Source organism: Callorhinus ursinus, unplaced genomic scaffold, assembly GCF_003265705.2.
Source record: "Callorhinus ursinus isolate GAN/ISIS: 27379988/994484 unplaced genomic scaffold, GSC_fseal_2.0 scaffold18, whole genome shotgun sequence".
In the NCBI taxonomy this organism is placed as follows: domain Eukaryota; kingdom Metazoa; phylum Chordata; class Mammalia; order Carnivora; family Otariidae; genus Callorhinus; species Callorhinus ursinus.
The window spans coordinates 23,373,508-23,399,766 of NW_027397080.1; the positions used below are offsets into that span (position 1 = coordinate 23,373,508).

Below are 26,259 nucleotides of genomic sequence, written 5' to 3' on the forward strand. Positions count from 1 at the left end.
TCCCTTCTGCCTGGAGCTGCCCTATCTTTTCAGAGAAAAACAGAGCTGTGTTTTCCACAGGAACCAATGACAAGCCAGGGGGACCCCACTACATCCTGCGCTGGACGTCGCCCCAGGTCATCAAGGAGACCCACGAGCCTCTGGGGGATTGGTGCTACGCCTACATGCAGTGAGCCCCGCTCGGCGCCTCTGCTGTTTGTCCGGACGGCTGACCTCAGTGCCCTGGTCCCACCCCAGCCCCTTTGACCTGCTCCCCGTGGCACGGCCGCCTTTCCAGGGCCGAGACTGCCCCCTTGCCCTGACTGGGCTACATGCTGGCCTGTCCCACCCCTCGGGGGCAGGTGCGGGCTCTGATTTGAGACCGTGCTGGGGAGGAACAGGGCTGCCACCCCTTTATCACGGTTGTTGTAGAGATTTTATCTGGCAGGTTCCCCGCCTGTCTTCTTCTATGCTGCGGCCCAGTGGCTTAGGGACCGGGGGAATGGCAATAGAGTGCCTCCCAGGATCCCTTACAGGACAGGGAAGCAGCTCTGGGCCCCTTGGCGAACCTGAGCATCCACAGAGTCTCCTGGCCTTGGCCTTGGCTCCTCCAGGGCTCCAGGATGAGGTGTGACCTGGGGTGGCTGCAGGGCACGGGGGCACCAGCTGGCCTGGCCCTCTTTGGTCTGGGCTGCCCACCTTCCTCACCAGCGGTTGGCCCACGCCCACCTGGGCCAGCAGGTACCTGGGCCTGACCATATGCCTTAGACACCCGTGCGCCTTTCCCCAGGCACCTGTGTTCTCCCGAGGCCCGCGTGATTCCTGGCAGTCTTCGTGTGGTGGGCTTGGGGGGCCGGCAGAAACTATCTGCCGAGGTACAGGATTTGGTGGGCCTTCCCGTTTGGGCTATGGTTTTGGAAAACCCTGGGTGGGCCTTGGTGCCATCTATCTCAGCTTGCGATCGGCTCACACCTCCCCGCCTGTGTTGGCCCAGGCTTTCCTGCAGGGGCTCGGCCCTCACCAGCTGTGGTAGAACAGGCCTGGGGAGACTGCTCCCACCTTCTCCCAGCCCTGAGACTTGGCCTTGGGTTCCCCTCTGGCCTGAGCTGAGGATGGCCCGTAGAACCTTCCCTCCTTTGCACAGAGGTGGCTCTGTGTGGACTGGCCCCTAGGCGGCCCCGTTCTTTGATGCATCCAGCTGGTGGACACTCAGAAACACCTGCAAATTAGACTGCAGGGGGCTGGGGATCAATAAGGGGTGACTTCGGAGGACAGTTTTTAAGGGTCCCCAAGAGTCCTGGCCCTTCGTGAAGGACCGCCGGCAGGGGTCCCCATGAGGCTGGCCACCGAGCGCCATGGTTGCCACTGTGGCCCACGGCCCGGGGTCAGGCCTCCGGGGCAGAGCGCAGGTTCTGCCTGGAGAGGCCAGGGCAGTCGGCTGGGGAGAGGCGCTGGAGGTGGGCCTGGTTCTACTGGTGCGACACAGTGAGGTGGCGGTGTGATTCGCTCTGCTGCCATCCTAATAAATACTTGTTACTTAATCAAATCGCGATCTTTCTGGTGGGGGTGTTGGGGGCTGGCTAGCTTCTTCAAACAAAGGCTGATGTGTGGGACATATGTTGCTCATACGTCCTTCACGTCCAGGAGTGAGGGCCCTCGGTGTGATGGAAGGAACGGTGGATGCTGATTTTGGGGAATATGGGCTGGAGGTATGGGAATTCGGGAGTCAGATGGGTTCAGATCCCGGCTCTCTGCCTTCAGAAAGTTGTGCAGGCTCCCTGATCTTCTCTCTCTTTATCTGTGAGATGGGGACTAATACACAAACACATGCACATGCACATGCACGCTGATTGTCGTGACGACTGAATGAGATCATGTAACTGTTTAGAACTATGCCAGGTACAGAATTAATGATTCAACCTTGTTAACCACGAATACATTGCAACAGCCATTGTTACTGTGTTGTGATGGTTAGGATTATGTGAAAACTTAGCTGGGCTAACTTAGCTGGGGCCCAGGTATTTAGCTAAACATTCTGGATGTTTCTATGAAGGTGGTTTTTGGATGAGATTGACATTTAAATCACTGGACTCAGAGCAAAACCCATTGTCCTCCATACTGTGGGTGGGCCTCATCCAATCAGTTGAAGGCCTCAATAGAACAAAGACTGACCTCCTTCAAGCAAAAAGGGATTCTGCCGATGGACAGCCTTTGGACTCAGCTGTGACTCTTCCCTGGGTCTTCAGCCCGCTGGCCTACTCTGCTGATTCTGCACTTAACCAAGCCTAGAAGATTGTGCAAGCAGTTTCCTTACAATAAATCTGTGTATGCTGTTGGTTCTGCTTCTCTGGAGGACTGTTTTCTCACACAGTCACACGCTGCCATGCTCCCATTTCACAGAAGAGGAGACGGGTACAGGGGATGAAGGGGCTTGCCAAGGGTATGGTCTATCACTGGGACATAAAGCCACGCCTGTGGTTCCCAAACCCATTTGCTGTCCTCCCCCCAGATGTCCATACACAGCACTGACCTACCTTGGAAAGACCAAATGATGGGGGGTGGGGGGGGGTGGGGGCTGGCAAACAACCCCGGCCAGTTAGCCTGAGCCCACAATCTGTGGGTTGAAGTCCATGTTGGCTGGCCAACGTGGAGGGGAAACTGGCCTGGCCTGCCTCCAAAGGACGTAAAAAGAGCTCCTAGACGAGTGACACCTCCCTGTCCCAGGGTTCATTGATCAGGGCTGTTGGTGGGCAGGATCTCAAGAGCTGTGGGGAGGGGATGGAGACTCTGCCCTTTGCAGCACCCCCAACTGGCTTCCCCAGGGGCTACCAGGGATTTGTGCCAGAGGGGGCTTCTTCACTCGGGGACAAAGGGCTGCCCCCAGAGGGCCCTGGCTGGAGCTCCCAGGCGGGAAGGGTGGTGGCTGCATTTATAGCGGATGTGTAGGGCTGGTTAGTGTCTTTGAGCAAATGAAGTGGCTTGCTCAGGGTCACATTGACACAACAGAGTTGGCTTTATCTAACTGGTCTCATCTAGCCGACATTGACCTTACTGGCTGTTACCTGCCTTCTGTGGAAGGACTAGTAGAGGTCATGCGGCAGGTTCATAGAGGGGCCAGGGTTTGAACCCGGGGCTGTGTGTCCACAGCCCGTGCTCCTTGCCAGCCGCTCTGTCAGGTCCATGATTTCTAGCTGTTTCTTTTCCATTGCAACACCCCCCCCCGGTGCCTTTGCCTCCTTTTAATTATAGGGCTGGGGGAGGGGGAGGCAGGGAGGGGGCCCCAAGCCCTTCCTTCCCTTCCTTTGCTCTGGCGCCCTGACTTGCGGCTGGTGGCTCCTGAGGGCCCGGTGCCCGCCCCCTTTGCATGGTCGCCCCCATCAGTGCCCGTGTCCGCAGGGGCCCGAGGAGCCTCCTCATTTCCCTGCAGTGGTCGGGGGCCCGGCCACCAGTCTGGGCTCGGAGCGTGAACCATTTGACTGGGGCCGGATATCCCTGCCACAAGTGTCCCACGGGCTGCCAGTCGGGCATGCGCTCTAGGGAAATGAGGGGCCACCTGTGCCGGCTCCTGGCCTCCAGGCTAACCCAGAGCTTCCCTGTGGGGGGTGGCTTGGGGGGGCACTCGAGGAAGAGGCAGGGTGGAGACCCACCCTCTTCACAAGCTTGTGACTTCGTTTTCCTGAAGCCACGGTGGGCGCGGTCCCTGCGTGTGGTCTGTCAGGAGCCACATTCTGTGGCTGCAGCCGTGGGCCAGGCTTTGCGCCACATCTGCAGAGCCTCACCACAGCCCCTGGAGGCCCCTCTTACAGATGGGGAGATTGAGGCATGGGTGGCTGAAGTAACTCGTACACCAGCAGATGGTCCCCATCTCTGCCTGCCAGGCCTGGTGTCAGGCAGGCCTGGGATCCCGTCCCGTCTTAGCCACCCCCCCCCCCCGAGGCTTGGCCCTCACTCCCCCCCTCAGACTTTCTTGGGGAGCTGAGGATCACATGATACGTACCCTGCAGACCAAGGTGCTCGGTGAATAAGAACCTGTTATGTTCCACCCTCCCCCACACCTTCGTCCTGGATACCTGTGCCCAGGCGTCCCTGAGCACCTGTCACCGGGCCAGTGGCTCCCACCAGTTATCTGGGGCCATACGGGAGGTGGTATTCTTTTTGCCCTGTTTCCCAGATGAGGAAACAGGCCCAGGGAAGGAAGGCCCGCTCAGTCAGGGGCGGGGACAGAACTTTCCCTGGGGACCATACCAGCAGCCCCTGGTCCCTTCGCCCTGGTCCCTTGCAGGAACCCAGCAGCTTCTGGGTGGGAGCCACCCGGCGAGTGGGCGGCATGAGGCACGGCTGTCACTGTGGCTCCAAACACAAGCAGCCATCTCCACTCTCACTCGGGTTGTTGGCAGCCTCCCTGGATGGTGGGACAAGGTCGATACACCCCCAGGTGCCCGATGGACATTGGAATTCTGCCCAAGGGCTCTGCCATGTCCTCCCTCCAGACCCCCTGCGGCCAGGCAGTCGCCCTCAGCCCCTGGAGCGCTTGGCACGGGGGGCGGCAGGGCGGGCGGGGCAGAGCAAGGGAGCCGAGGTGCCATCGGGCACCTGCTCCGTGACGTGCATCCAGCAGGCCTCGGGAGCAGAGCGGGGCTCAGAGAGGGACAGGCCTGGGGGAGCTCACACAGCCAGTAAGTGGCAGAGCCAGGATCGGAAACCAGGCTGGGCAGATGGGAGCCTCAGAGGGCCGTGCAGAGTCCTAGAGCCCAGCGTTTTATCGGGGTTAAAATCGAGAGCGCCAGGCCAGGAACAAAGCCCTTGACACTGTGGTGTATGATGTTTGCGATCATTCGCTGAGCAGATTCCTGACGCATTCATCCCATTGACTCGCCCTCATCAAGGGGGCCTGTGGCCATTTTAGAGGCGAGGAAGTGGAGAGGAGTCAGGGCCTGCTCCCTGGCCCCTGACCCCCGGGCTGGGCTGGACCCTTAGAGCTGCACGGAACAGGACCACCCCCTTCCCCGTCCGGGCCCCTTCCGCTCCTGGCAAGAGCTCGCTGAGCCTTCCTCCCCGGGCTGAATGTCCTCATTCCTTCATCGGCTCCCTGCGGGACATGGTTTCTGCTTCTTGCTCCACCCCGTGGCCTCCTTCAGGGGCCACACCATCCGCTCCACTTTTGACTTTGAAACTTCTCTCAGAGGAGTGACTGATGAGGTGGGGTTCCTGAGAACTGGCTCTGAGGCCTCCTGAGGGACCCTCTCCTCCGGGGTGTCTCTGAACCAGGCGGCTGTTTGTCTGCCAGACCTTTGTCGGGGGCGGAGGTCCTGCTGCCCCTGGGCCCCCCCCCAGCCCCCGCCCCGGGGCCAGATTGGAGCTAGGTTTCCAGCTGCCCAATTTCGTTCTGGAGGAGGCGGCACAGGCAGGGAAGAAAGGGAAGGAAAATGCTGGGGTGGGTTGGAGGGGGGGCTTGGGGGGTGCAGAGCAGGAGAGGGAACGATGTGCAAGTCGGTAGAGAGACTGGAGGGTCGGGTAGAAGAGAGGAGCTGACGCAGCCCCCAGTCCCTGGGTCAGGCCTCTCTTTGGGGCGCCCCCTGGGCTCTATCCCCCCTCCAACCATCACGGCAGGGGGAGGAGGGAGGTTCAGGGCAGCTCCTTCCAGACCAAAGCAAATGTGGCCAGTTTCTTTCTGTGAGCGCGGGGGGTGGGGGAAAGCAGACGCAAGGCAAATGGGCAGCTTTTCCTGACCCCCGTGTCCTTGTCTCCTCTCCCCCGTGTACTTTGCATAAGCCTGTCATGGCTCTCTGCCACCTTGGCCGCCGATGGCCACACAGGTGCGAACATGGGGACTCGGGCCTGGACTGGGCCGTGAGGGTGACAGTTGTGCCGGGTCCCGGCCACCTTGGAGCACGTGCTGTGCGTGCGGCCCTGAACGAGTCACAGCGCCGCGGGTTGCCGGGTGCCTGTCCTCAGCGCAGCCAGCACCCCAGCCTCACCCACTTGCCCCTCTGTGTGCATCCGTGTCCAGGGCTTTCGTCAGACTCTCAAAGGGATCCTTGGCCCTGAAATGTTAAGAAGCACTGAGGCAGTTTTACAGGTAGGGAGACTGTAGCCCAGAGAACGGCAGTGATTTGCCCAAGGGTAGTTGGGGCAAAGCGGGCCCGGAAGCCAGGACTCCTGACTCTCTGTCCAGTGCTCCTTCTTCAAGAGATTTTGGTCCTCGGAGAGATCATCCCTGTCAAGGGGGCCCTTATTCCTTTCTCACTGGAGCCCCTCAGGCGCCACCATTTCCTGCAGCCCCTATTAGGGCCCCGGATTTCTCTAATCCACATATTCGCTGTGTGGCTTTGGAGAAGTTACTGTCCCTCTCTGAACCTTATCCTCCTTATCTGCCAAATGGAGACAGAACAGTAGCACATCGGAAGGATGGCGGGGATGGAGAGGACTCTACTCCGTGCCTGGCATGTCATGAGCCCGTAGAACACGTTAGCAATGGAAGTGACCATGTGCCTCGCCGCCATTGTCCTCCCAGGCCGCGTGGCCCAGACCCCGCCTCCTCCACGGAGGCCATATCCCCGTGTGTCCCGGCTGTGGCCCTTGGGCCCCACCTGGCCCTGCCACATGGGGGGCTCACCAGTGCCCACTGGGTGAATGGCTTTCTTGGCCAACCTTGTCTTCCACCCCCACCCCCGCACCCTGGGGTTGGGCCCGCGCCCAGGGGCTCCGGTTAATTTCGATGCTTTCTTTCTCTACCATCTGCTTAACCCCCAGCCTGGCTGATTTTGCTGGGAGTCTCCAGGACGTCCCAGAGCCTGTCCACAACCGGCATCTTGGTTCTCCTTCTTCAGAACGGCAGTGTGTGGTCATCATGCCCTGGAATGATTGGTCCTTCTCTAGCACCTTGGCTTCCGGGCGGCACCTGCAGAGGGGCGGGCAGCGCGCGGCCCCCGCGCCCCCCCATGGTGGGCATCATGGCAACAGCTGCTGTGGAAAGACCACACCAAAGTCAGACAGCTCGGGGGTTAAGAGCTGGGGCGGCCTGGGTCTAAATCCTATTAGTTGTGTGACTCTTGGCAAGTTGCTTAATCTTTCAGCCTCAGTTTCCTTGTTTTTTTTTTTTAAGACTTTATTTATTTGAGAGAGAAAGAGAGCATGAGCAGGGGGAGGGGCAGAGGGAGAAGCAGACTCCCTGCTGAGCAGGGAGCCCGATGTGGGGCTCGATCCCAGAACCCTGGGATCATGACCTGAGCCGAAGGCAGACTCAACCCACGGAGCCACCCAGATGCCCCTCAGTTTCCTTGTTTTTAAAAATGGGAGTAAAAATGGCTGCTTTGCAGAGAGGGGCAGCGACAGGCCCAAGATCACACAGCAAATCCTGCGTGTTTCCACATCACCAGGAGGCTTTTCCTGTCGTTCTGAATGTCTGTGGGATGACTTCACCACAGGAGGGGTCCAGGTGAGGGAGAGGTGCTCCCTCCGGAGCTGCTAAAGATATCCAGCACCTTTCAGGGGAGCTTCACGAAGCTTTGGGCTCTTTCTGCAAGGTCCAGCGTCCGTGGTGCCCCCCGTGGCAGTTCATTTCCTTACGGGAAGGGACAATATTGCACTTCGGCCAACTTACCTTTCTCCAGGGTCTGCTCTGCACCCCCCGGTTCCCACGTGCCATTTTATGTAATCCCCACCCCCATCCGGCGAGGCTGGAGTTATTGTCCCCATTTCAGGAGGGGAGAGAACGGGGGCTCAGAGAGGTTAGTACCTGCCTGTGATCACACAGCAAACCGCGCTGTTCACTCCAGGTTGGCCAGAGTCATGTTGCCTCAAGCTGCCTCGAGTGTGGACAGAGTCATGGGCGGGAACCAGTCAAGCATGTAAGGCTGAGCCGTGCCCCGTGACCACTCGGACCGGAGGGCCGTTGCAGATCAGAGCCAGGGTGGTTCCCGTGCCCTGGGGCCAGGGACGGTCTCCTGGAGGAGGCAAGGCTCCGACGAGCCCTTGAAGGAGGAGCCAGGCTCGGCTGGAGTGGGACAGGGTGAGACCGTGGGGACTTGGGTCAGCTTTTATTGCCTTGAGGCCTCTTCTCCCCATAGCCCTGGACCCCAGGGGCCCTGATGGGACCTGTCTGCTTTGGGCGTTCCACAGCAGGTGCCCCGAGGCTCCCACTAGGCCATGCATCATTAGGGCTGGCAAGGACCAACACGACATTACGTGGTCTGGGTCTCTGATTCAAATGGGTGCCTGGTTTGCTGGAACCATTCCCCCTCCATCCCACTCCTTGGGGGTAGTCGCCTTTGACTGTGGAAATTTTCAGCTTTCCTTTTTGACAGTACCCCCGCCCCTTGGTGCTGGGTGCAAAGGGGTGCCCCGAGGGGGCTCACTCAGCAGAGCTGATTGATGGATTGTTGCGCTAACAGATGGCCGCTGCCTCCCCATACTCCCACCTCCATTCTCTTTGTGGCTGCTTTCCTGGTTTTTTTTTTTTTTTTTTTCTCAAAGGAAATCACTTCATGATGTAATATATCATGGAGATTAAGAGCCAGGCCTTAAAATCTGACTGTGGGATTTGAATCCCAGCTTTGCTGGCTGTGCAACCAGGGGCGGGTTTCTTAACTGCTCTGTGCCTCAGTTTCTTCATCTGTGAAACGGGGCTGGGTGATAGTCCTGGTCATCGTGAGCATTAAACGAGATGGTGAATGGCAAGCGCGTAGCATGATGCCTGGTTCTTATTGACAACGGCTGCTACTTCTGGAACTCCTGCTATGGGTCAGATGCCGTATATGAATTACTATATGCCAGGCTCCACTTGATCAGGCTCTAAAGCTTGGGATCCATTTGCCAGCCTACTCTGTCTCCTGGGTGAGTATCTGTGTCCTGGACTCCCAAATGTTGGAAACATTAGGGGCATGAAACTTGTTCTCAATCAAGTGGCAGAAGGCTGGGGAGTGTCCAAGTTAGCAGGACATGCTTTCTCTACTTCCACATGGGGTTCTCCCAGGCCACCCAGGTCCCACGTGCCCGAGGAAAGGATCATCTTAAATATTTTTTTTTTAAAGATTTTATTTATTTATTTGAGAGAGAGAATGAGAGAGAGAAAGGTCAGAGGGAGAAGCAGGTTCCCTGCTGAGCAGGGAGCCCGATGCGGGACTCGATCCCAGGACTGCAGAATCCTCCTTCCCCTCCAGAGTTCTCAAACCTCTCCATCTGTCCCAGGTGCTTTCCCCGCCCCATGGGCCATGCACATGTAAATGTCTGTGCAAATCCCCTGGTGTCAAGCTGCCAGCTCTCTGATGAGTCAGGGCCACCTCCAGGGACCCCCACTTCTCAGCCATAGGACCCCAGGCCAAGGCAGTCTGCTCCGTGTTCATCCTGCTGCAGGTCCTGGCTGTGCCAGCTGAGAACTCAGCCTTCTACCTGGCTGGGGATTACCTCCTGGGTGGCCTCTTCACCCTCCGTGCCAACGTGAAAGGCATCGTCCACCTCAACTTCCTTCAGGTGCCCCAGTGCAAGGAGTGAGTCTCCAGCGTGAGGCTGGAAGCGGCAATGGGGGTAGGGTGGGAAGCCTGCACTGGTCCTGCGGTCCTCAGGGGGACCGGGCCAGGACCCAGGGCTCAAAATGCTCCTCCTCATTCATTGCCAAACCCTCATCCTGGATTATCCCCACTGGCTCGGAGGGAGAACCCACATAGTTCATGTTACCAAGATCTTTGGCAACTGTGTCCTGAAACATGGAGACCTGGTTGTCCCAATGTCACATCTCTTAATAAAGAGTTACAGGATATTTGAGCCTGGAGGGGTTGTAGAGACTATCAAAACCACCCCCACCCACTTTGGCAAGGGAGTCCATGGTCAAGGCCCAGTCTAGAAACCGAGGCTTATGCCTTTGGAAGGCATAAATGTGGTTTTTCTGTGGCAGGTTCTCAGACTAGAGGGGAAAGTTTGCATTTCCCTAGGGCTGTGGTTAGGTGGTGGTGGTGGGGTGCTTCCAGGACTGGAAGGGATTTCCTTTGCTCCCCCTTCCCCTGTGAGCCCCATGGGGTGGCGGCATCACTCGAGATTAGGTGGGCCATCTTCATGCAAGCTTGGGGTTATGAATTAGTGACCTGGTACAGAGAGGGTGAAGGCATTCTGAGAGAGAGGGATAAAGGAAGGAGTGCGCAAAAGATGATAAAGGGCTGACTCTAGGAAATGCACCCTTTATGTGATGTTAGGGAAAGTTATAGGCTGGTCTGAGAATGGTGAGGGTGATGGCGCCCATGATGGTACTGGGCTCATTGTTGAATGTTCTGATGCCTGTGATGATGGTGGGGAGTCCAGTGAAGTGATGGTGGTGAGGGGGGTGATATTGATAATGTTGATAGCAGTAATACTGGTGATAATGCAAATGGTGAGGAGTATGTGATGGTGAGGATGGTGGTGGTGATGATGGTGGTGGTGGTGAGGGTGGTGATGATGGTGGTGAGGGTGGTGATGATGGTGGTGAGGGTGGTGATGATGGTGGTGAGGGTGGTGATGAAGATGGTGGTAATGATGGTGATGAAGATGATGGTGATGATGGTGGTGAAGATGATGATGGTGATGATGGTGGTGGCAGTGGAGGTGACGGTGGTGACGAAGATGATGATGGTGATGGTGGTGGCAGTGGTGGTGAGGGTGGTGATGAAGATGATGGTAATGATGGTGATGAAGATGATGGTGGTGATGGTGGTGAAGATGATGATGGTGATGATGGTGGTGGCAGTGGAGGTGACGGTGGTGACGAAGATGATGATGGTGGTGATGGTGGCGATGGTGATGAAGATGATAGTAATTATGGTGGTGAAGATGATGATGGTGGTGAAGACGATGATGGTGATGATGGCGGTGGCAGTGGAGGTGATGGTGGCATTGGTTGTGGTGGTCACAGACATGCAGTCTTAGTGATGGCAGAGGTGATGATACTGTTCATAGGAATAGAGGGTGTGACAGTGATGACAAAGATTGTAGTGGGTAATGGTGATCACACTGGTGGACATTGGTAGAGTGGTGGTAGAGATCATAGGGAAGGTGGTAGTGGTGACAATGGTAGTGATCGAGGGTAGCCACAGAGATCATAACATCAGAGGTGGTCTTAGGGATGATGGTCATTCTAGAGCTACGGTATGGTATGGGGCCCGTGGTGTGATAAAAATGCGAGTCTTCTGGAGCAGCTCCTTGGACAACTCCTGGGTTTTCCTATGGGAGGCAGAGGGGACAAGCTGGCTCTCCCATCCCTTCCCCTTCTCACTCTGGACCTGCTTCCCACCCCACCCCACGCGGCTCCCCCAGGTATGAAATGAAGGTGCTGGGCTACAACCTCCTGCAGGCCATGCGCTTTGTGGTGGAGGAGATCAACAACCATAGCAGCTTGCTGCCCGGCGTGCTGCTGGGCTACGAGATGGTGGATGTCTGCTACATCTCCAACAATGTCCAGCCCGTGCTCTACTTCTTGGCTCAGGAGGACTATTCCCTGCCCATCCAGGAGGACTACAGCCACTATGTGCCCCGGGTAGTGGCCGTCATCGGCCCTGACAACTCCGAGTCCACCGCAACTGTGGCCCACTTCCTCTCCCTCTTCCTCCTTCCACAGGTAAGGCCCCCAGCTCCTGGGAGAAGTAGCTGGGGAGGGCGCAGAGGAGTGGTTGTCCAGAGGGCTCACTTCCCCCCATTAGTCATGGGGGTAGGAGGAGGCGGGAAGCAGGGTAGGGATGCCAACCCCAGCCCTGGGAAGGCAGCCTGGCCGATGTGTTAAGAGCTCAGGCTTTGGAGGCAGACAGACCTGGGCGTGCCTCTTGGCTCTGAGTCTTGGCCATTGTGAGGCTTTGAGCAAATCTCTTGACCCTTCTGAGCCTCAGCTTCCCCACCTGTAAAACAGAATGATAAGAGTTCCATCCTAGGACTGTCTGAAAGTTAAAGGATTTAACCTCTGTAGGAGTTTGTGGGGTACGGTATGTCTTCAGTGATGCAATGGCCATTATGTAAAGCACTTTACACAAAAATGAAGACTCAGAAAGTGCTTACTATTATCCCGTACGGTTGCCTAGCACAGGGTCTACCACACAGTAGGTCCTCGAAAAGGGCCATTAGTATTAGTACTATTATTATAAGTGTCATCGTCATCATGACTGAAAATGCCTTGACCAGAATTGGCCTGAAATTTTCATGCATTAACGATCAGCTAGCACAAGAAGACAGCCCACAGTCAGTAGTTACAAATACTATAGTTTCTGCCGTCGTTTCTATTATGCAAAGCACCAAGGGTCTGACACATAGTAGGTGCTTAGTAAGTGTTAGTATACTTATGTGAGGCATCTAGTCTGGGACTGAACTCATTGTTTCATTCACTTAACCAATATTTATTGAGCTCCTCCGGTGCTAGGTGCTGTTGTAGGGCTCGGGATACAGGAGGGGGCAAAACATAAGAGCCCATCTCCTAGCGGGAGAGACAGGCCATGTCAGGGACCACGGGATAAGGCTGCTGGAAAGTGAGAAGTGCCGTGCAAGTAGAGCAAGTAAAGTAAGCAAGAAGTAAAAGGCAAGCAGGGTGAGGGAGGCTGGACAGGTCGGTGGACAGGCGGGTAGAGAGGGACTGCAGTTTCCAGCAGGGTGGTCAGGCGGGTCTCGCTGACAATTGGATGAAGACCCAAGGGAGGTGAAGGGGTGAGGGAGTCATGTGGGTGTGTAGAAGAGCCCCCCCCGCCCCAGGATGCGAGGGCAGCGAACGCAGAGGCCGGCAGGTGCCTGGTGCGTTCACAGAACCTGTGAGCAGAACTGGGACCCCGGGGAGAGTAGAAGGAGATAAGGTCAGAGAGGTGAGGGCTGGGGTCAGTGATGGAGCCTCTTGGGGGCCACTAAGGACTCTGGCTGCCCCTGAGTGACTTTTGGAGCTGTTAAGGGTTTTGAGCAGAGCAGTTAAGTAAGGTGACTGACACGTGCGTGCCGGGTCCCCTGGCTGCCACATTCAGCAGAGACCGCAGGGGGAAGGATGGGGGGGTTGCTGTGGGGACCCAGGCGGGGCAACAGTGGCCTGGGGAGGCCCTTGCTCACGCTGGTGGCGGTCCCCTCTGGCAGATCACCTACAGTGCCATCAGTGATGAGCTGCGGGACAAGCAGTGCTTCCCCGCCCTGCTGCTCATGGTGCCGGGTGCGGATCATCAGATTGAGGCCATGGTGCAGGTCATGCTCCACTTCCGCTGGAACTGGATCATCGTGCCGGTGAGCGGCGATGACTATGGACATCAACAGCCAAGTGCTCAGAGATGCTGGATAACTATGACTACAACAGCCAACTGCTCAACGAGCGCCTGACCACCCACGACATCTGCATCGCCTTCCAGGAGACGCTGCCCACGCCACAGCCCAACCAGGAGGTGACCCAGTGGGAGAGCCAGCGCCTGGAGGCCATCGTGGACAAGCTACAGCAGAGCTCAGCGCGCATCGTGGTCCTGTTCTCGCCCGACCTGGTCCCGCACAACTTCTTCCGTGAGGTGGTCCGCCAGAACTTCACGGGCGCCGTGTGGATCGCCTCTGAGTCCTGGGCCATCGACCCGGTCCCGCACAACTTCACCGAGCTGCGCAACACGGGCACCTTCCTGGGCATCACCACCCAGAGCGTGCCCATCCCGGGCTTCAGCGAGTTCCGCATTCACCCCGCCCAGGCTGGGCCACCTGCGCCCAACAGGACCAGCCTGGGGGCCACTTGCAACCAGGAGTGCGACACCTGCCAGGACACCACCGCGTCCTTCAACACCATCCTCGCGCTCTCTGGTGAGTGCGTGGTCTAGCGTGTACTCGGCTGTCTACGCTGTGGCCCAGGCATTACACAGCCTTCTGTGCTGCACCCAGACCACCTGCTCCAAGAGGGTGGTCAACCCCTGGCCGGTGAGGCCCCGCCCATGGAAAGTCAGGGTCCCACAGGGCAGGCATGGAGCGGTCGCCATGGAGACCGCTGGGTGCACCTCCTCTGCGCTAGCCTTCCCCTCGCTTGCTGTCTTCTGGGCAAACTGGTGGGAGAGGCCATGGGACCATGCCCTGCCTCCAGACACACAGAACCAGACAGAAGTCCTTCATGGTGACAAAACTCCTTTTTGTATTAATGTAATCATTGCCATCCAAGATGGCTTGTCCTAGGAGGAGATTTGGGTGAAATTCCCTGGAAGGAAGCCTGGCAGGCAGTGGGCGCCCCAGGTCCCCTGCCGTCTCTCTCTGGGCTGGAGGCCTTGGGGGCGGGCTTATGTATTCTGTCTGCTCTCTGAGGCCCTGCTTGGGGTTTATGCATCTTCTCTTGTCCCAGGTTTGTGTCATCTGGATTCAGACTTGGAGTTTAAATCTATGTTTTTCTGATATGTGTGCGCGCGCGCGCACGCGCGCACACACACACACCCACCAAACCATGAAATCTTCACAGGGCTAGAAGATTTTCCTGAGGATCTGGAGAAGCGGAGGGATTTACATCAGAGATATACACTTCATACCTTGTTATCCAGCATCTCTGAGCTCTCAGAGTGACCAGCCAGCCAGGACCGCACGCTGGGTCATTTGCTCACCATCATCACTTGCTCTCCACTGCGTCCTTCTCTCTGCCTCTGTCCACCCCCAACATCTCAGCTACAGCCCCTCTGTCCATCTGTTGGCAGGCAGAGCTTTGTACTCAGGCTGACCTGGGTTTGAATCCCAGCTTTGCCACCACTAGCTGTGAGACCTTGGGCAAGTTATTGAATATCTCTGAGCCTTGGATTTCTCATGTGTGAAATAGAAGGAATAACAGGCACTGTGCTGAGTTCTGGGGAGGACTGACCATGCTGTGTGCCCGGGACCTGGTGCAGAGAGGACCTGAATGTCTTCCTCTTTGTCCGCATCCATTTCTGACACCAGTATCTGGACAATGATAGTCCAGGCCTCCTCCCACTCAGGAGAGTTGCAGGGACGATCCTTCCTTCCTTCCTTCCTTCTTAAAAATTTTTTATTTATTTATTTGTCAGAGAGAGAGAAAGAGAGAGAGAGAGGGAGAGAGAGCACAAGCAGGGCAGGTGGCAGGCAGGGGGAGAAGCAGGCTTCCCGTTGAGCAGGGAGCATGATGTGGGGCTCCATCCCAGGACCGTGGGATCATGACCTGAGCTGAAGGCAGATGTTTAACCAACTGAGCCACCCTGGCATCCCAGGGAGGATCCTTTCTGACCCCCTAACTTGGAGCCCTGGAATCCCAGGTTGCTCAGTCTGGCCTGGCCAGGTCAGTGTGGGGATATGACCTGGACACCAGGAGCTGGCTCCCCCCGGGACTCCACCATCCTGACCCCCGCCCATAGGCCTACCACCTGGGAGGAACCTCCCTCCTCTCAGCTCCCAAGACCATTGCCCTTAGTGTTAGCAACATGTGCAAATTCCAGAGAAGCTTCCAGAGCCAGGACCTCACTCCCTGGGCAGAGTGGGAAGAAGGCCAGGGCCCCGAATTCCTTGGCTAGCTGTCTGTCGGTCCCAGAGTGGAGGTGAGCTCTGGGCTCCCGAGATATAGCCCAATAGACTCTCCCATTTATGGAGGGAAAATCTAGGAGCCAGACTGATGGAGTATCTACACTGGAAGTTCTTTTGGCGGGTCAGCCCAGAGAGGTTCAGTGGCTTGCCCAAAGTCACACAGAAAATTAGGGAAAGAGCTCAGATTGGAATTCAGGCCACAGGATGCCCAGTCCAAAGCATGTTCCAGTTTGTACCAGCTTCTGCGTACTCAGAGTGATGGGGGATGGCATCGGGAGAGACTGGAGAGTGGCCTCCACTGGTTGGGGAGGCAAGAAGCACCCAGAGGGCAGGGGCAGGTGCAGCTGACCCTTGCGGGTGAGAGAGGCCAGTGGGCTCTGGAGCCCAGGTATTGGATCCCCAAAGGATGGCGGAGGTGACGTCCAGGGAGAAGGAATACCACCAACACCGCTGCGGGAGGTGAGTATTTACTTGTTTGCAGGTACTGTGCTAAGTTCCCAACATAGGTAAACTCACTGATGGCTTCAGAGCCCAGGAAGCAAGGTTTTTGTTGTCCTACTTCGCTGAAGAGGAAACTGGGGCTCGCAGAGGTCAAGCGACAGGTCCAAGGCCCCATAGCTGGTGTCTAAACCCAGAGGTATCTGACTCCAGAGCTGCGCTCTCAGCCACTGCCTCCCGGATGGCCCCCTGCACAGTCCTACGGCCCCCTTGGGCGGCTGTGGAAATCAAGGCTAGTAGGTCAGGAGAATTTCCCCCAGGTCTGGCCCGGACTCGTGCCAGCCTCCCTTCCTTTCCCTTTGGCCCCTCCAGCTACTTCAGGAAATCTGGAAGGTCAGCTTCACCCTCCGGGGCCACGAAATCTTTTTTGACAAGCAAGGGGACCTGCTCATGAGCCTGGAGGTCATCCAGTGGCAATGGGACCTGAGCCAGAACCCATTCCGGAGCATCGCCTCCTACTACCCCAAGCTGTGGCAGCTGAAGACCACCCACAACGTCTCCTGGCACAACGCCAACAACACGGTCAGCTCCCGCACGGCTGCAGGGGGGCCGGGGCCTGTAGCTGGGCGGCCGGCTCGGGCTGGGGTGGCCCCGGGCGCTTTGGGCCCGAGATCTGTTATCGACAGCCGGTGGGGGCTCTATTTGTTGCGGGAGTGTCTGGGCCCTGTCCCTCCCAGTGACTAAGCACTGGGGACGTCTAGGGCTTTCTGGCTGCTCAGGACCCAGGGGCTCAGGGGCTGTGCCACGTGGGTGTTAAGGATTTCAGTTCTCATGTCAACCAATGCTCATGATTTTGCTACAGTCGCTGTCCCCTCCACCGAGTGTGCCATCTGTCATTCGAAAGCTCCTTTGTTTTACCCTCTTTGATAATAAGCTGTCGCGATGGCGGTGGTGTGGGGAGGGGCAGAGACCCAGCCTTGTGTGGAGGGGGAGCGGATAGAAAAGCTCAAGGAGGCTTCATCGGCATCCTCCCCACCCCCCCCACACACTTCATTCTCGTTTCTGGGGGGTTTGGTGCTGCTAGTTTCTGCGCTTTGCGGGGATTTTCATGGAGTCGGTTGGGTGGGTGTCTTGATTAATTTGTGAGGAGGACCACAGTCTGGGGGTTGGAACAACACAGATGTACTGTCTCCTGGTTCTGGGGGCTGGCAGTTCAACTTAAGGTGTCAGCAGAGTTGGTTCCTTCTGAGGTCTGTGAGGGAGAATGTTCCGGGCCTCTCTCCCAGCTTCTGGTAGTTTGCTGGCCATTTCTGGCTTTCCTTGGCTGGGGTGGTCTCCCCTGGCCTCTGCCATCGCCTCCATATGGCCTTCTCCTTGTGGGTGTGTCTGTCTCCAAATCTCCCCTTTTGTAAAGACTTCAGTCCTATTGGAGTAGGGTCCACCCCTCTCCGATAGGACCTCATCTTGACTACAACTGCAATGACCCTATTTCCAAATAAGGTCACATTTGTAGGTCCTGGGGGTCCAGACTTTAATCTGTGAATTTTGAGGGCAGGCAATTCAACAAATAAGAGTGTCTTTGCCTGGGTTTCTCCTAAAGCAGAGCCTGAGGCTAAGGTTTATGCGCAGATAGCTTATTCCAGGATCTGCTCCCTGGGTATAGGAGTAGGTGATGGGGGAGAGCTCGTCAGGGACACAGGGAACGTCAGTAGAAGGGAACGTTCTCAAGCTGCGGTTGAGCTCAGTCTGACCAGGACCTTCTGAGGGGCCACTTTAGAGCTGTCCCCAAGGGAGAGAAAAAGATGGGATGGGTCCATGGGATCTGTACCAACCCCCCCCCAACCTGCTGTGGTCAAGGGTCGCCCCATGGGGCATTGACTCTTCTTGGGCTTCTGGGTCACTCATGTGTGGGTGCCCAGCAATTTCCCACCAGCATCTCACACCCAGGACCCAGGGCAGAGAGCGAAAGAGACAGAGTGCCGCCTAGGTGAGGTGCTGACAGGTAGCGCCCACAAGAGGCAGTTGCTGTGGCCATGGCAGGAATAAAAGGAGGTTGGAGAAGACGTGAGGGAGGCCACAGAGATGGGATGCTGTCCTTCCCCCGGCCAGTGGGGTGGAGCTTTGAGGGCAGAAGCCAACCCAGTCCCTCTACCGGGAGCTGAGTGGAACCCCCACAGCCCCTGCTGCTGCAGCAGGGTCCCAGGTGGAGCCCCTACTCCTCATGTCTCCCTCTGCCACCCATCCCGGAGTGTCCTTAATCCTCAGCCACTTGGCTGCTGGGGTGATCCAGACACTCGTCCCCAGGTGTCTGAGCCTGTGGTCGCCTTGTCCTTGCTGGCCTGTGGCTGTGGCAGGTGTCCAGCAAGCAGTGAGGACTGGGCCGCCGTGGCCAACCTCCCGGATTCCAGACCCAGTGCTTCCTACCCTCTTGACTACCAGCCTCCTAGCCGCTCACGCTTATCCAAATCGGTTACCTCCTCCTTCCTTGGCTGTCTTGTTCACTGGCATCAGGCCCCTGAAGTGACCAAGGGGGGAACCAGACAGCCTCTTTTGTCTGCTGGTGGAAGTAGTCCCTCTTTGGAGACCAGAACCTGTGTTCTAGCAGAGTCCAGGCTTGTGGGGATGAGACACCCCAGCTCCACCGTGAGCCCCCGAGAACCATGGTGAGCGTGGCCAATCCTTCCGCCGCATGGTTGCTGGACCCCTGTATTCTAGCTGTTGGGGCCACAGTGCTATATACCAGCCTCCCATTCAGTGCTTATACTTCATCCTAAAGGGCTGTGGCCCTACCCTCAAGGTGTTTTCCGCAAGCTGGTACCTTACCTGAACCCTTAGTATGCCATACCATCATCCCGTTAGGCTGGGTACTTCCAGGCGACATGGTCTATGTTGGGATCGGTAGATCCGGGGGTCACGTGCCCAATCACACCCCCTTTGCCATACAAAGGGTCTCTTGTCTGAGGGGATGTTCTGGGGGGACCCATGAGGGTGACTCAGTCAGTCCGTGCAGCCTTGGAAGGTGGCTTTGCACTGTGGATGGGAGAGGCGAGTTTTTATACGGATGCATCAGTGCTCCCTCCAGGGAAGAAGACACCCGACTTGGTAGGTGTGCCAGCGTCTACGGAGAGTGGAAGCAAATCCAGGGTTCATCACGGTCTCTGGGCTGGAAGGCTGGGTGCTCAGCCGTGGCCATAGCTCTGTCGACCAAGGAGATAGGGGCCCACGCTGCTGCGCTCACGCCCACAGCCTCCATCCCTGACACCGTGGGCACTCTGCTCGTGGCCCATTGTGTGAGCCCCGGGGAGGGGGTGGCGGCGAGGGCAGAGGCCAGCTGACCTGTGCTGGGGGCTTCATCCTTTCCGTCTGTTTTTTTTCTCAGTCCGTGCGTTCTTGGATTGGCATTCACATGAGACACAAAAGTCATCATCACTGATTTGAGGAATATGCTTGCTCCCCCTTGGCCTGTTTTGGCCCGATCCTGAGCACATCATTTCCGTTGCATGGAGACTTGCCACTCTTCCTGCCCGACCCCACGACTCCGTGCGTCTGAGGTCACTTGAGGTCCTGAGGCCACGTGCTGTTTTTCCACGAAGGCCCAGCAGGGCACGGGAGCTGATTTGCAAACTGCGTCGTACCTTGTTGTGGAAGGCGTGTTGTAGCTGTACCGTGTAACTCTCTTACTGGGGCTTGCCCATCTTGTTCTCTGCAGGTGACCTTGGCATCAGCACATCTGCCTGGCCATATGAGGAGAGCGTGCCCTGCAGCCAGGTCCTTCTTCAGAGTCTTTTTCTAGGCTTGTCATTCTGTACCTTGAAACCGGAAGCCATCGGAGTCGCCTGCCAAATGTGGGTTGGAGCAGTATTTCCAAGAGCAATTTACGCTCTCCCCCACCTCTGAAGGTTCATCAAGTGCCATACTTCTTTAATGGTAGGAGATGTAAGATGTAATGACTCGTCCTTTGGCATAGAGAGGATGTCCTGGCATTTCCCAGACCACGGGACCGCTAAAAGCATCACCGGTGTGGCAGGCCCCCTTTGAATCTTTGAAAGGTTTATCATATACACTTATCCTTAAGGATTCACGTCCTAGTGGGGCATAAAGAGTGCTTGCTACTTCCTACTCATCAGATCCAATGAGTACGATGCCATAGATAACAGTGGACCAGCATGACGTTCTACAGAATTCCAGAGTGATCTAGTTCCGTGTAGACCAAACCCTGATGGAGCGAAGCGTAAACTTAGCTCTGCCGTGAGAGTAAATGCTAGCGATTTGAGAGCTTTCTTCTTCTTTCAGTAGGCATTTAGAGCTGTATATATCCCTCTAAGTACTGTGTTCACTGCATTCTATAAGCTTTGGTATATATTAATTTAAAAAAAATTAAATTATGGTAAAAAAAAAACCCTATAACAACATTTACCGCTTCAACCATTCTTTCCCCCAAATTTTCCTATTGTGGCAAGATATACATAACTAGTTTACCATCTTAACCATCTTAAAGTGCACAGTTCAGTGGTATTAGGTGCATTCACATTCCTGTGCTAGCACCACCAGCCTCTCCCTCCAGAACTCTTCATCTTCAGAACGGAAACTTTATGCCTGTTAAACACTAACTCCCCATTCCAGCCTCTCCCCAGCCCTGGAAACCACCGTTCTACTTTCTGTTTCTGTGAATTTGACTAAGAACCTCCTAAAAATGGAATCACACAGTATTTGTCTTTTTGTGACCGGCGTATTTTACTCAGCATCATGTCCTCAAGGTTCAACCATTTTGTAGTGTGTGTCAGAATTGCCTTCCTTTTCAAGAGTGACTAATCCATTCAATCAGTGGATTGTGATTATGAATAATCATAATCTAGTAAAAAAATATCGCTTTTGCTTATCTGTTCATCCATCGATGGGCACACTTGGGTTGCTTCTACCTTTAAGCTATTGTGAATAATGCCGCTACCAACATGGGTGTGCAAATATCTTGTTGAGACCCTGCTTTCAACTCCTTTGAGTATCCACCCAGAAGTGGAAACTGGATCATGTGTTAATACTCTTTTTGATTTTTTTGAGGAACCGCGTTCCTCCACAGCGGCCGCACCATTTCACATTCCCAGCCGTGAACAAGTGGTTCCAGTACCTCCACGTCCTCGCCAACACCCCTTATGTTCTGTTTTGTTTGTTTGTTTTTGTTTTTCATAGTAGCCAACCTAATGGGTGTGAAGTGGTCTCTTGCTGTGGTTTTGATTTGCATTTCTCTACTGATTAATGATTGAGCATCTTTTCAAGTGCTTATTTGTCATTTTTATCTCTTCTTTGGAGAAATCACTATTCAAGTCCTTTGTCCATTTTTGAATTGAGTTATTATGTTCTAGGAGTTCTCTCTATATTCTGGATATTAACCCCTTGTCAGATATATGATTTACAAATATTGTCTCCCATTCTGTGGTTTGTCTCTTGGAGTGTCACTTGATGGACAGAAGTTGTAAATTTTCATGAAGTCCTATCCAGGACATCATTGCCAGATCCAGCGTCATGAAACTTGTGCCCTGTGTTTTCTCCTAGCTGTTTTTATGGTTTTAAGTCTCCTATTGAAGTCATGGATCCATTTTGAGGTAATTGTATATGGTGTTAGGTCCAACTTTATTCTTTTTTATGTGGATATCCAGGTTTCCCAGCACCATTCATTGGAAAAATGATCTTTCCCTCACTGAATGGTCTTGGAACTCCTGTCAAAAATCATTTCACCCTATGTGTGAGGGTTTGTGTCAGGACTCTATTCTATTTTATCGGTCTGTATGTCTGTCTTTATGCCTGCGCCACATTGCTTTGATTGTTGTAGCTTTGTAGTAAGTGTTGAAATCAGGAAATGTGAGTCTTCCAGCTTTGTTCTTTTTCAAGAGTACCCTGGGTATTCAGCGTCCCTTGAGATTCCATCTGAACTTTAAGATGGGTTTTTCTATTTTTGCAAAAAAAAAAAAAAGTCATTGGGATTTTGATAAGGATTGCATTAAATCTGCAGATTACTTTGGGCGGTATTGACATTTTCACCATGTTAAGTCTTCCAAGGCATAAACGTGGAATGTCTTTCCATTTACTTAGGTCTCAGCTTCTTTCAGAAGTGTTTTGACCCCTTCTCCTCTGTTCTGCTGCTGCCTCGTTAGCTAGAACCACCACCATTTCTCACCTGGGCTATTGTGACAGTACCCTACTCACTTCTGCTCTTGTCCCTCACAGTTTAAACTCAACATGGAACCCAGGACAAACCTGTTAAAAGGAAGTCAGATCCTGTCACTCCTCTGTGTGGAAGCCTCTTGTAGTTTCTCGTTTCACTCAGAGTAAAAGCCCAAGTATTTTGATGCCACCTCTTCGAACGGAGCTGCTGCTGTCCTTTGTGCTCATTGTGCTCAAGCTACGTGAGGCTTGCTGCTCAGCGACCATGCCGTGTGCCCTCTGCCATGGGGCCTTTGCACATGCTGTTCCCTTGGCCTGTACAGATCTTTTAGTGGCTTGGTCCCTCACAGCCTCTAGGTTTCTGCTCCAGTGTCAGCTGCTCAATGAGGCCACACTTGCCCAGCCCATTCAAAATTCGCAATCAGCCCCTCTATCACTTTCCATCCCCACTGCGTGGCTCTACTTTCCCTCATGGTATTTATTACCACCAGTCAAGTTACATATTTATATGCGTATTGTGCTTTTTCCCCATGAAAGTATTCATTCCTTAAGAACAGAGATTTGGCCTCCTTGCGTTCACTGCTGAATTCTCAGTGTCTGGCATCGGTATGAGCTCAATACCTTTTTGAATGAATGAATGAATGAGTGAATAGCAGGTTGAGAGTCCATGAGTAAGAGTAGAATTAAGTTAGCTATTTAGGGAATAGTGAAGAGATGAGTTTGGAAGGTGGTGGTGGGGACCACACAAGGCAAGGGGTTAGTAAGGTGTAGGTCTGGATAAGGCGCGCATGTGTGTAGGTGGGCACATGTGTGTGGTCCCACGGGAGGCAGAGAAGACTGCCAGCAGCCTGGAGAGGTTGGTGGGGGATCAGATGTTTCACTTTGGCTGATGGAGAGCCTCTGAGGTTCTTCCAGGAAGGAGCTTCAGGCAGGAGACAAGACGTCTGGAGGTGTCTCCTGACGGCCACGAGCAGGAGGGACGACAGGGGTGGAGCAGGAAGGCAGGTGACCGGTCAGAGGCAAGAAGGGAGGGGCTCTGGGGTCAAGTGGTCCTACTGTGGCTCCCCTTGTCTGGGCCCTGGCCCTCCATATGTGTGCTCTTGGAACAACACCCTCCTATTGGTGCATCAGAACGATTTTTGTACCACCTGGATCTAATCAGGCTGCCCCCCACCCAGGGGCCCTCATTGTTTCCCACTGCCCCTTCATTCTTAGTGTGCCTCACACGAGCCTTCAGGATGTGGCTCTCCTACTCTCCACCCTTCTCCTGGGGCATGCTGACTCCCTTCTATTCCCCTGCCCTTACTGTTCCCTCTGCTTGTAATTCATTCCTGTGCTCAATAAACCATCAGGGGGGGCTCCTCTGTTCTCTAGAAATAGAGCAGTAAGAACAACAGACATGGCCACTGCCTACCTGCTCTTGTTCATCTGAAAACCCCTGCCCCTCCACAAAGGTTGTGTTAATTAGACTCTTATATGCACATGGCAGAAGGTGATGTAAGCACAGAGTGAAGTTGTTGCTTCCTATCATTGAAAACTCCAGGGGTAGACCATGTGGACTTCAGGCATGGATGGATCCAGGGTCTCTCTCCAGATCTCAGTTCCTTCCTTGGGAGTGTTCCCCCTCCATGGAGACAAGGTGGCTGCTCACAGCCCCAGAGTCACATCTTATCTGCCCGGCAACCTCAGGAAGTCTCTGTCTCAGCAGTTGGGTGCTGTCACCTGAAGATGTTGGATTAGGTGTCAGGCAGGCCAAACTAAGAGGGCCCCTACAAAGGTTCAGTTCTAATGGCAGTTCCTGCTCCTTCCCTATCCCAGACAGGGGCCAGGCTTCTTTTTCCTGAGCATCCTGCTAGGTGGGCTCAGGGTCTCTTGTCCTCCTCCCTCCAGATCCCTGTGTCCATGTGTTCCAAGGACGAACAGCCTGGGCAAAGGAAGAAGCCCGTGGGCATCCATCCCTGCTGCTTCGAGTGTCTTGACTGCCTTCCGGGCACCCTCCTCAACTGAACTGCAGGTAGGACTTGCAGACCCACTCCCCTGCCCCGCCCCACCCTGCCTTGCCCAGGGCCCTTCATCTTTAACAGGGTTTCTGGAGTCTCCCCCAGGGACTGTGTCTGATTCCAGTGTATCTCCCTAGGAGCTGGTGTAGAGAAAAATCTTCAGTGCACACTATTAGGGAGGGTGGGAGAAGGAACAGCTCTCAACCAGGCAAGGCTGTCACTGATCCTCACTCCATACACATGTAGCCGAGGGCCCAGGGGTGTCAGATCAGAGAAGGTCCACTGGATGGATGGATGGATGAATGAATGAATGTCTCTGTCCCTAGAAGAGATGTCTCTGGCAGGTCGGGACAGGATCTGATTTATCTCTCTGACCTCCCGGTGCCTAGTGTAGTTCGGAGCATATAATGGTTTCTCAGTGAATATTTATTGACTGACATCCTTGATTAGACAAATTAATATCTTCCCCTATAGATCATAAACTCCAGGAAGGTGGGGACAATGTCCATATTAGTGTTGAGCACGGTTCACTGTTGGGGCTCAAATTATTTTTTTATGACTTCCCTGATTAGTAAATAAGTGGATATAGACATCTACCAGTCAGTAGATCGGTGCTTCCATAGTACTTACTATGTGCCCAGCAGAGCCCAGCGCACAGAGTAGGTGCTCAACAAAAGTTTGTTGGATGACTTCACAGGCTTTTCCTCTCCTGGTTAGTCAGTAGCCTGAAGTCAGGGGGCTAGGTTTCATCCATGTCTGTGGCTCCCCACCTCAGATGCCCACCACCACGGAGGGTGCTCGAAAAAGCATTTGTTGAATGAATTCTTTGACTAAATGCTTGAATGTCTATTCCACCAGAGGGTAAGGTCTTGGAAGGAAGGGATTACCGTTGTTAGGATCTGGGTCAAGGGAACCTCGGTTCAAATCTTGCCTCTGTAACTTACTGGTTTTGTGACTGCCTGGCTGAGCCTCAGATCTTTGTAGGGACCCAGTTTGGCCTGCTTGACACCTAATCCAACTTCTTCAGGTAACAACACCCAACTGTTGACTTCCTGAGGTTACCGGGCAGATAGGATGTGACTCTGGGGCTGCGAGCAGCCACCCTGAGCATGGGGTTGCAGTGAGGAGTTGATGGGCCGATGGATATAAGGGACGCAGCGAGGGGCGGCTAGGACTGTGGGCGTTGCCTTCAGCTCCACGCACTCCCACCCCGAGGCCTGGCACGGGGCAGGTGCAGAGGATGCGGGTGCCAGCAAGGCGGGTGTGGCTGACGGGAGCTGCCGTGGGCTCTTGCAGACGAATTCAACTGTCAGTCCTGCCCAAGTTACGAGTGGTCTCATAGGAATGACACCTCCTGCTTCAAGTGGCGGCTGGCCTTCCTTGAATGGCACGAGGCATCCACCCTCACTGCGGCCATGTTGTCCATCCTGGGCTTCCTCAGCACCCTGGCCATCACGGTGATCTCCTGGAGGCACCTGCACACGCCCGTGGTTCGCTCGGCCGGGGGCCCCATGTGCTTCCTGAGGCTGATGCCGTTGCTGCTGGCATACACCACGGTCCCCATGTACGTAGGGCAGCCCACGTTCTTCACGTGCTTCTGCCACCAGACCTTCTTCACCCTCTGCTTCACCATCTGCATCTCCTGCATCACCGTGTGCTCTTTCCAGATCGTCTGCATCTTCAAGATGGCCAGGCGCCTCCCACGTGCCTACGGCTACTGGGCGCGCTACCATGGGCCCTATGTCTTCGTGGCGTCCTTCACCGTGCTCAAGGTGGTCATTGTGATGGGCAATGTGCTGGCCGTGAGCACCAACCTTACCGCCCGCACCGACCCTGACGACCCTAAGATCATGGTTCTGTCCTGCAACTACCACAAGGCACTGCTGGTCAACACCAGCCTGGACCTGCTCCTGTCTGTGGTGGGCTTCAGCTTCGCCTACATGGGCAAGGAGCTGCCCACCAACTACAACGAGGCCAAGTTCATCACCTTCTGCATGACCTTCTACTTCACCTCCTCCATCTCCTTCTGCATCTTCATGTCTGTCTACGAGGGGGTCCTGGTCACCAACATGGACCTCTTGGTCACCGTGCTCAACCTCTGGGCATCAGCCCGGGCTACTTTGGTCCCAAACGCTACATGGTCCTCTTCTATCCGGAGCGTAACACGCAGGTCTACTTCAGCAGCATGATTCAGGGCTACACCATGGGGAAGGACTAG

At 55.1% G+C, this 26,259-nt stretch overlaps 2 protein-coding genes across 2 annotated transcripts in view; both read left to right on the top strand.

Moving 5' to 3' along the window:
* Nucleotides 1–2,315, top strand: part of ALDH4A1 (aldehyde dehydrogenase 4 family member A1) — a 29,227-nt gene extending 26,912 nt beyond the window's left edge. Inside the window, exon 15 of the mRNA XM_025856529.2 lies at nucleotides 61–2,315. Coding sequence (XP_025712314.1) covers nucleotides 61–173 — 113 coding nt within the window. The 3' untranslated portion in view covers nucleotides 174–2,315. The remainder of the gene's footprint in view (nucleotides 1–60) is intronic.
* On the top strand, nucleotides 1,335–26,259 carry TAS1R2 (taste 1 receptor member 2). The gene is given in 16 exon segments (XM_025855940.1): nucleotides 1,335–1,464; nucleotides 1,624–1,688; nucleotides 3,376–3,498; nucleotides 4,262–4,388; nucleotides 4,470–4,655; nucleotides 6,810–6,923; nucleotides 7,880–7,990; nucleotides 9,290–9,467; nucleotides 11,263–11,563; nucleotides 13,045–13,208; nucleotides 13,247–13,753; nucleotides 13,755–13,854; nucleotides 16,255–16,464; nucleotides 23,932–24,055; nucleotides 25,338–26,135; nucleotides 26,138–26,259. Coding segments are annotated over 16 exon segments (3,360 nt in total).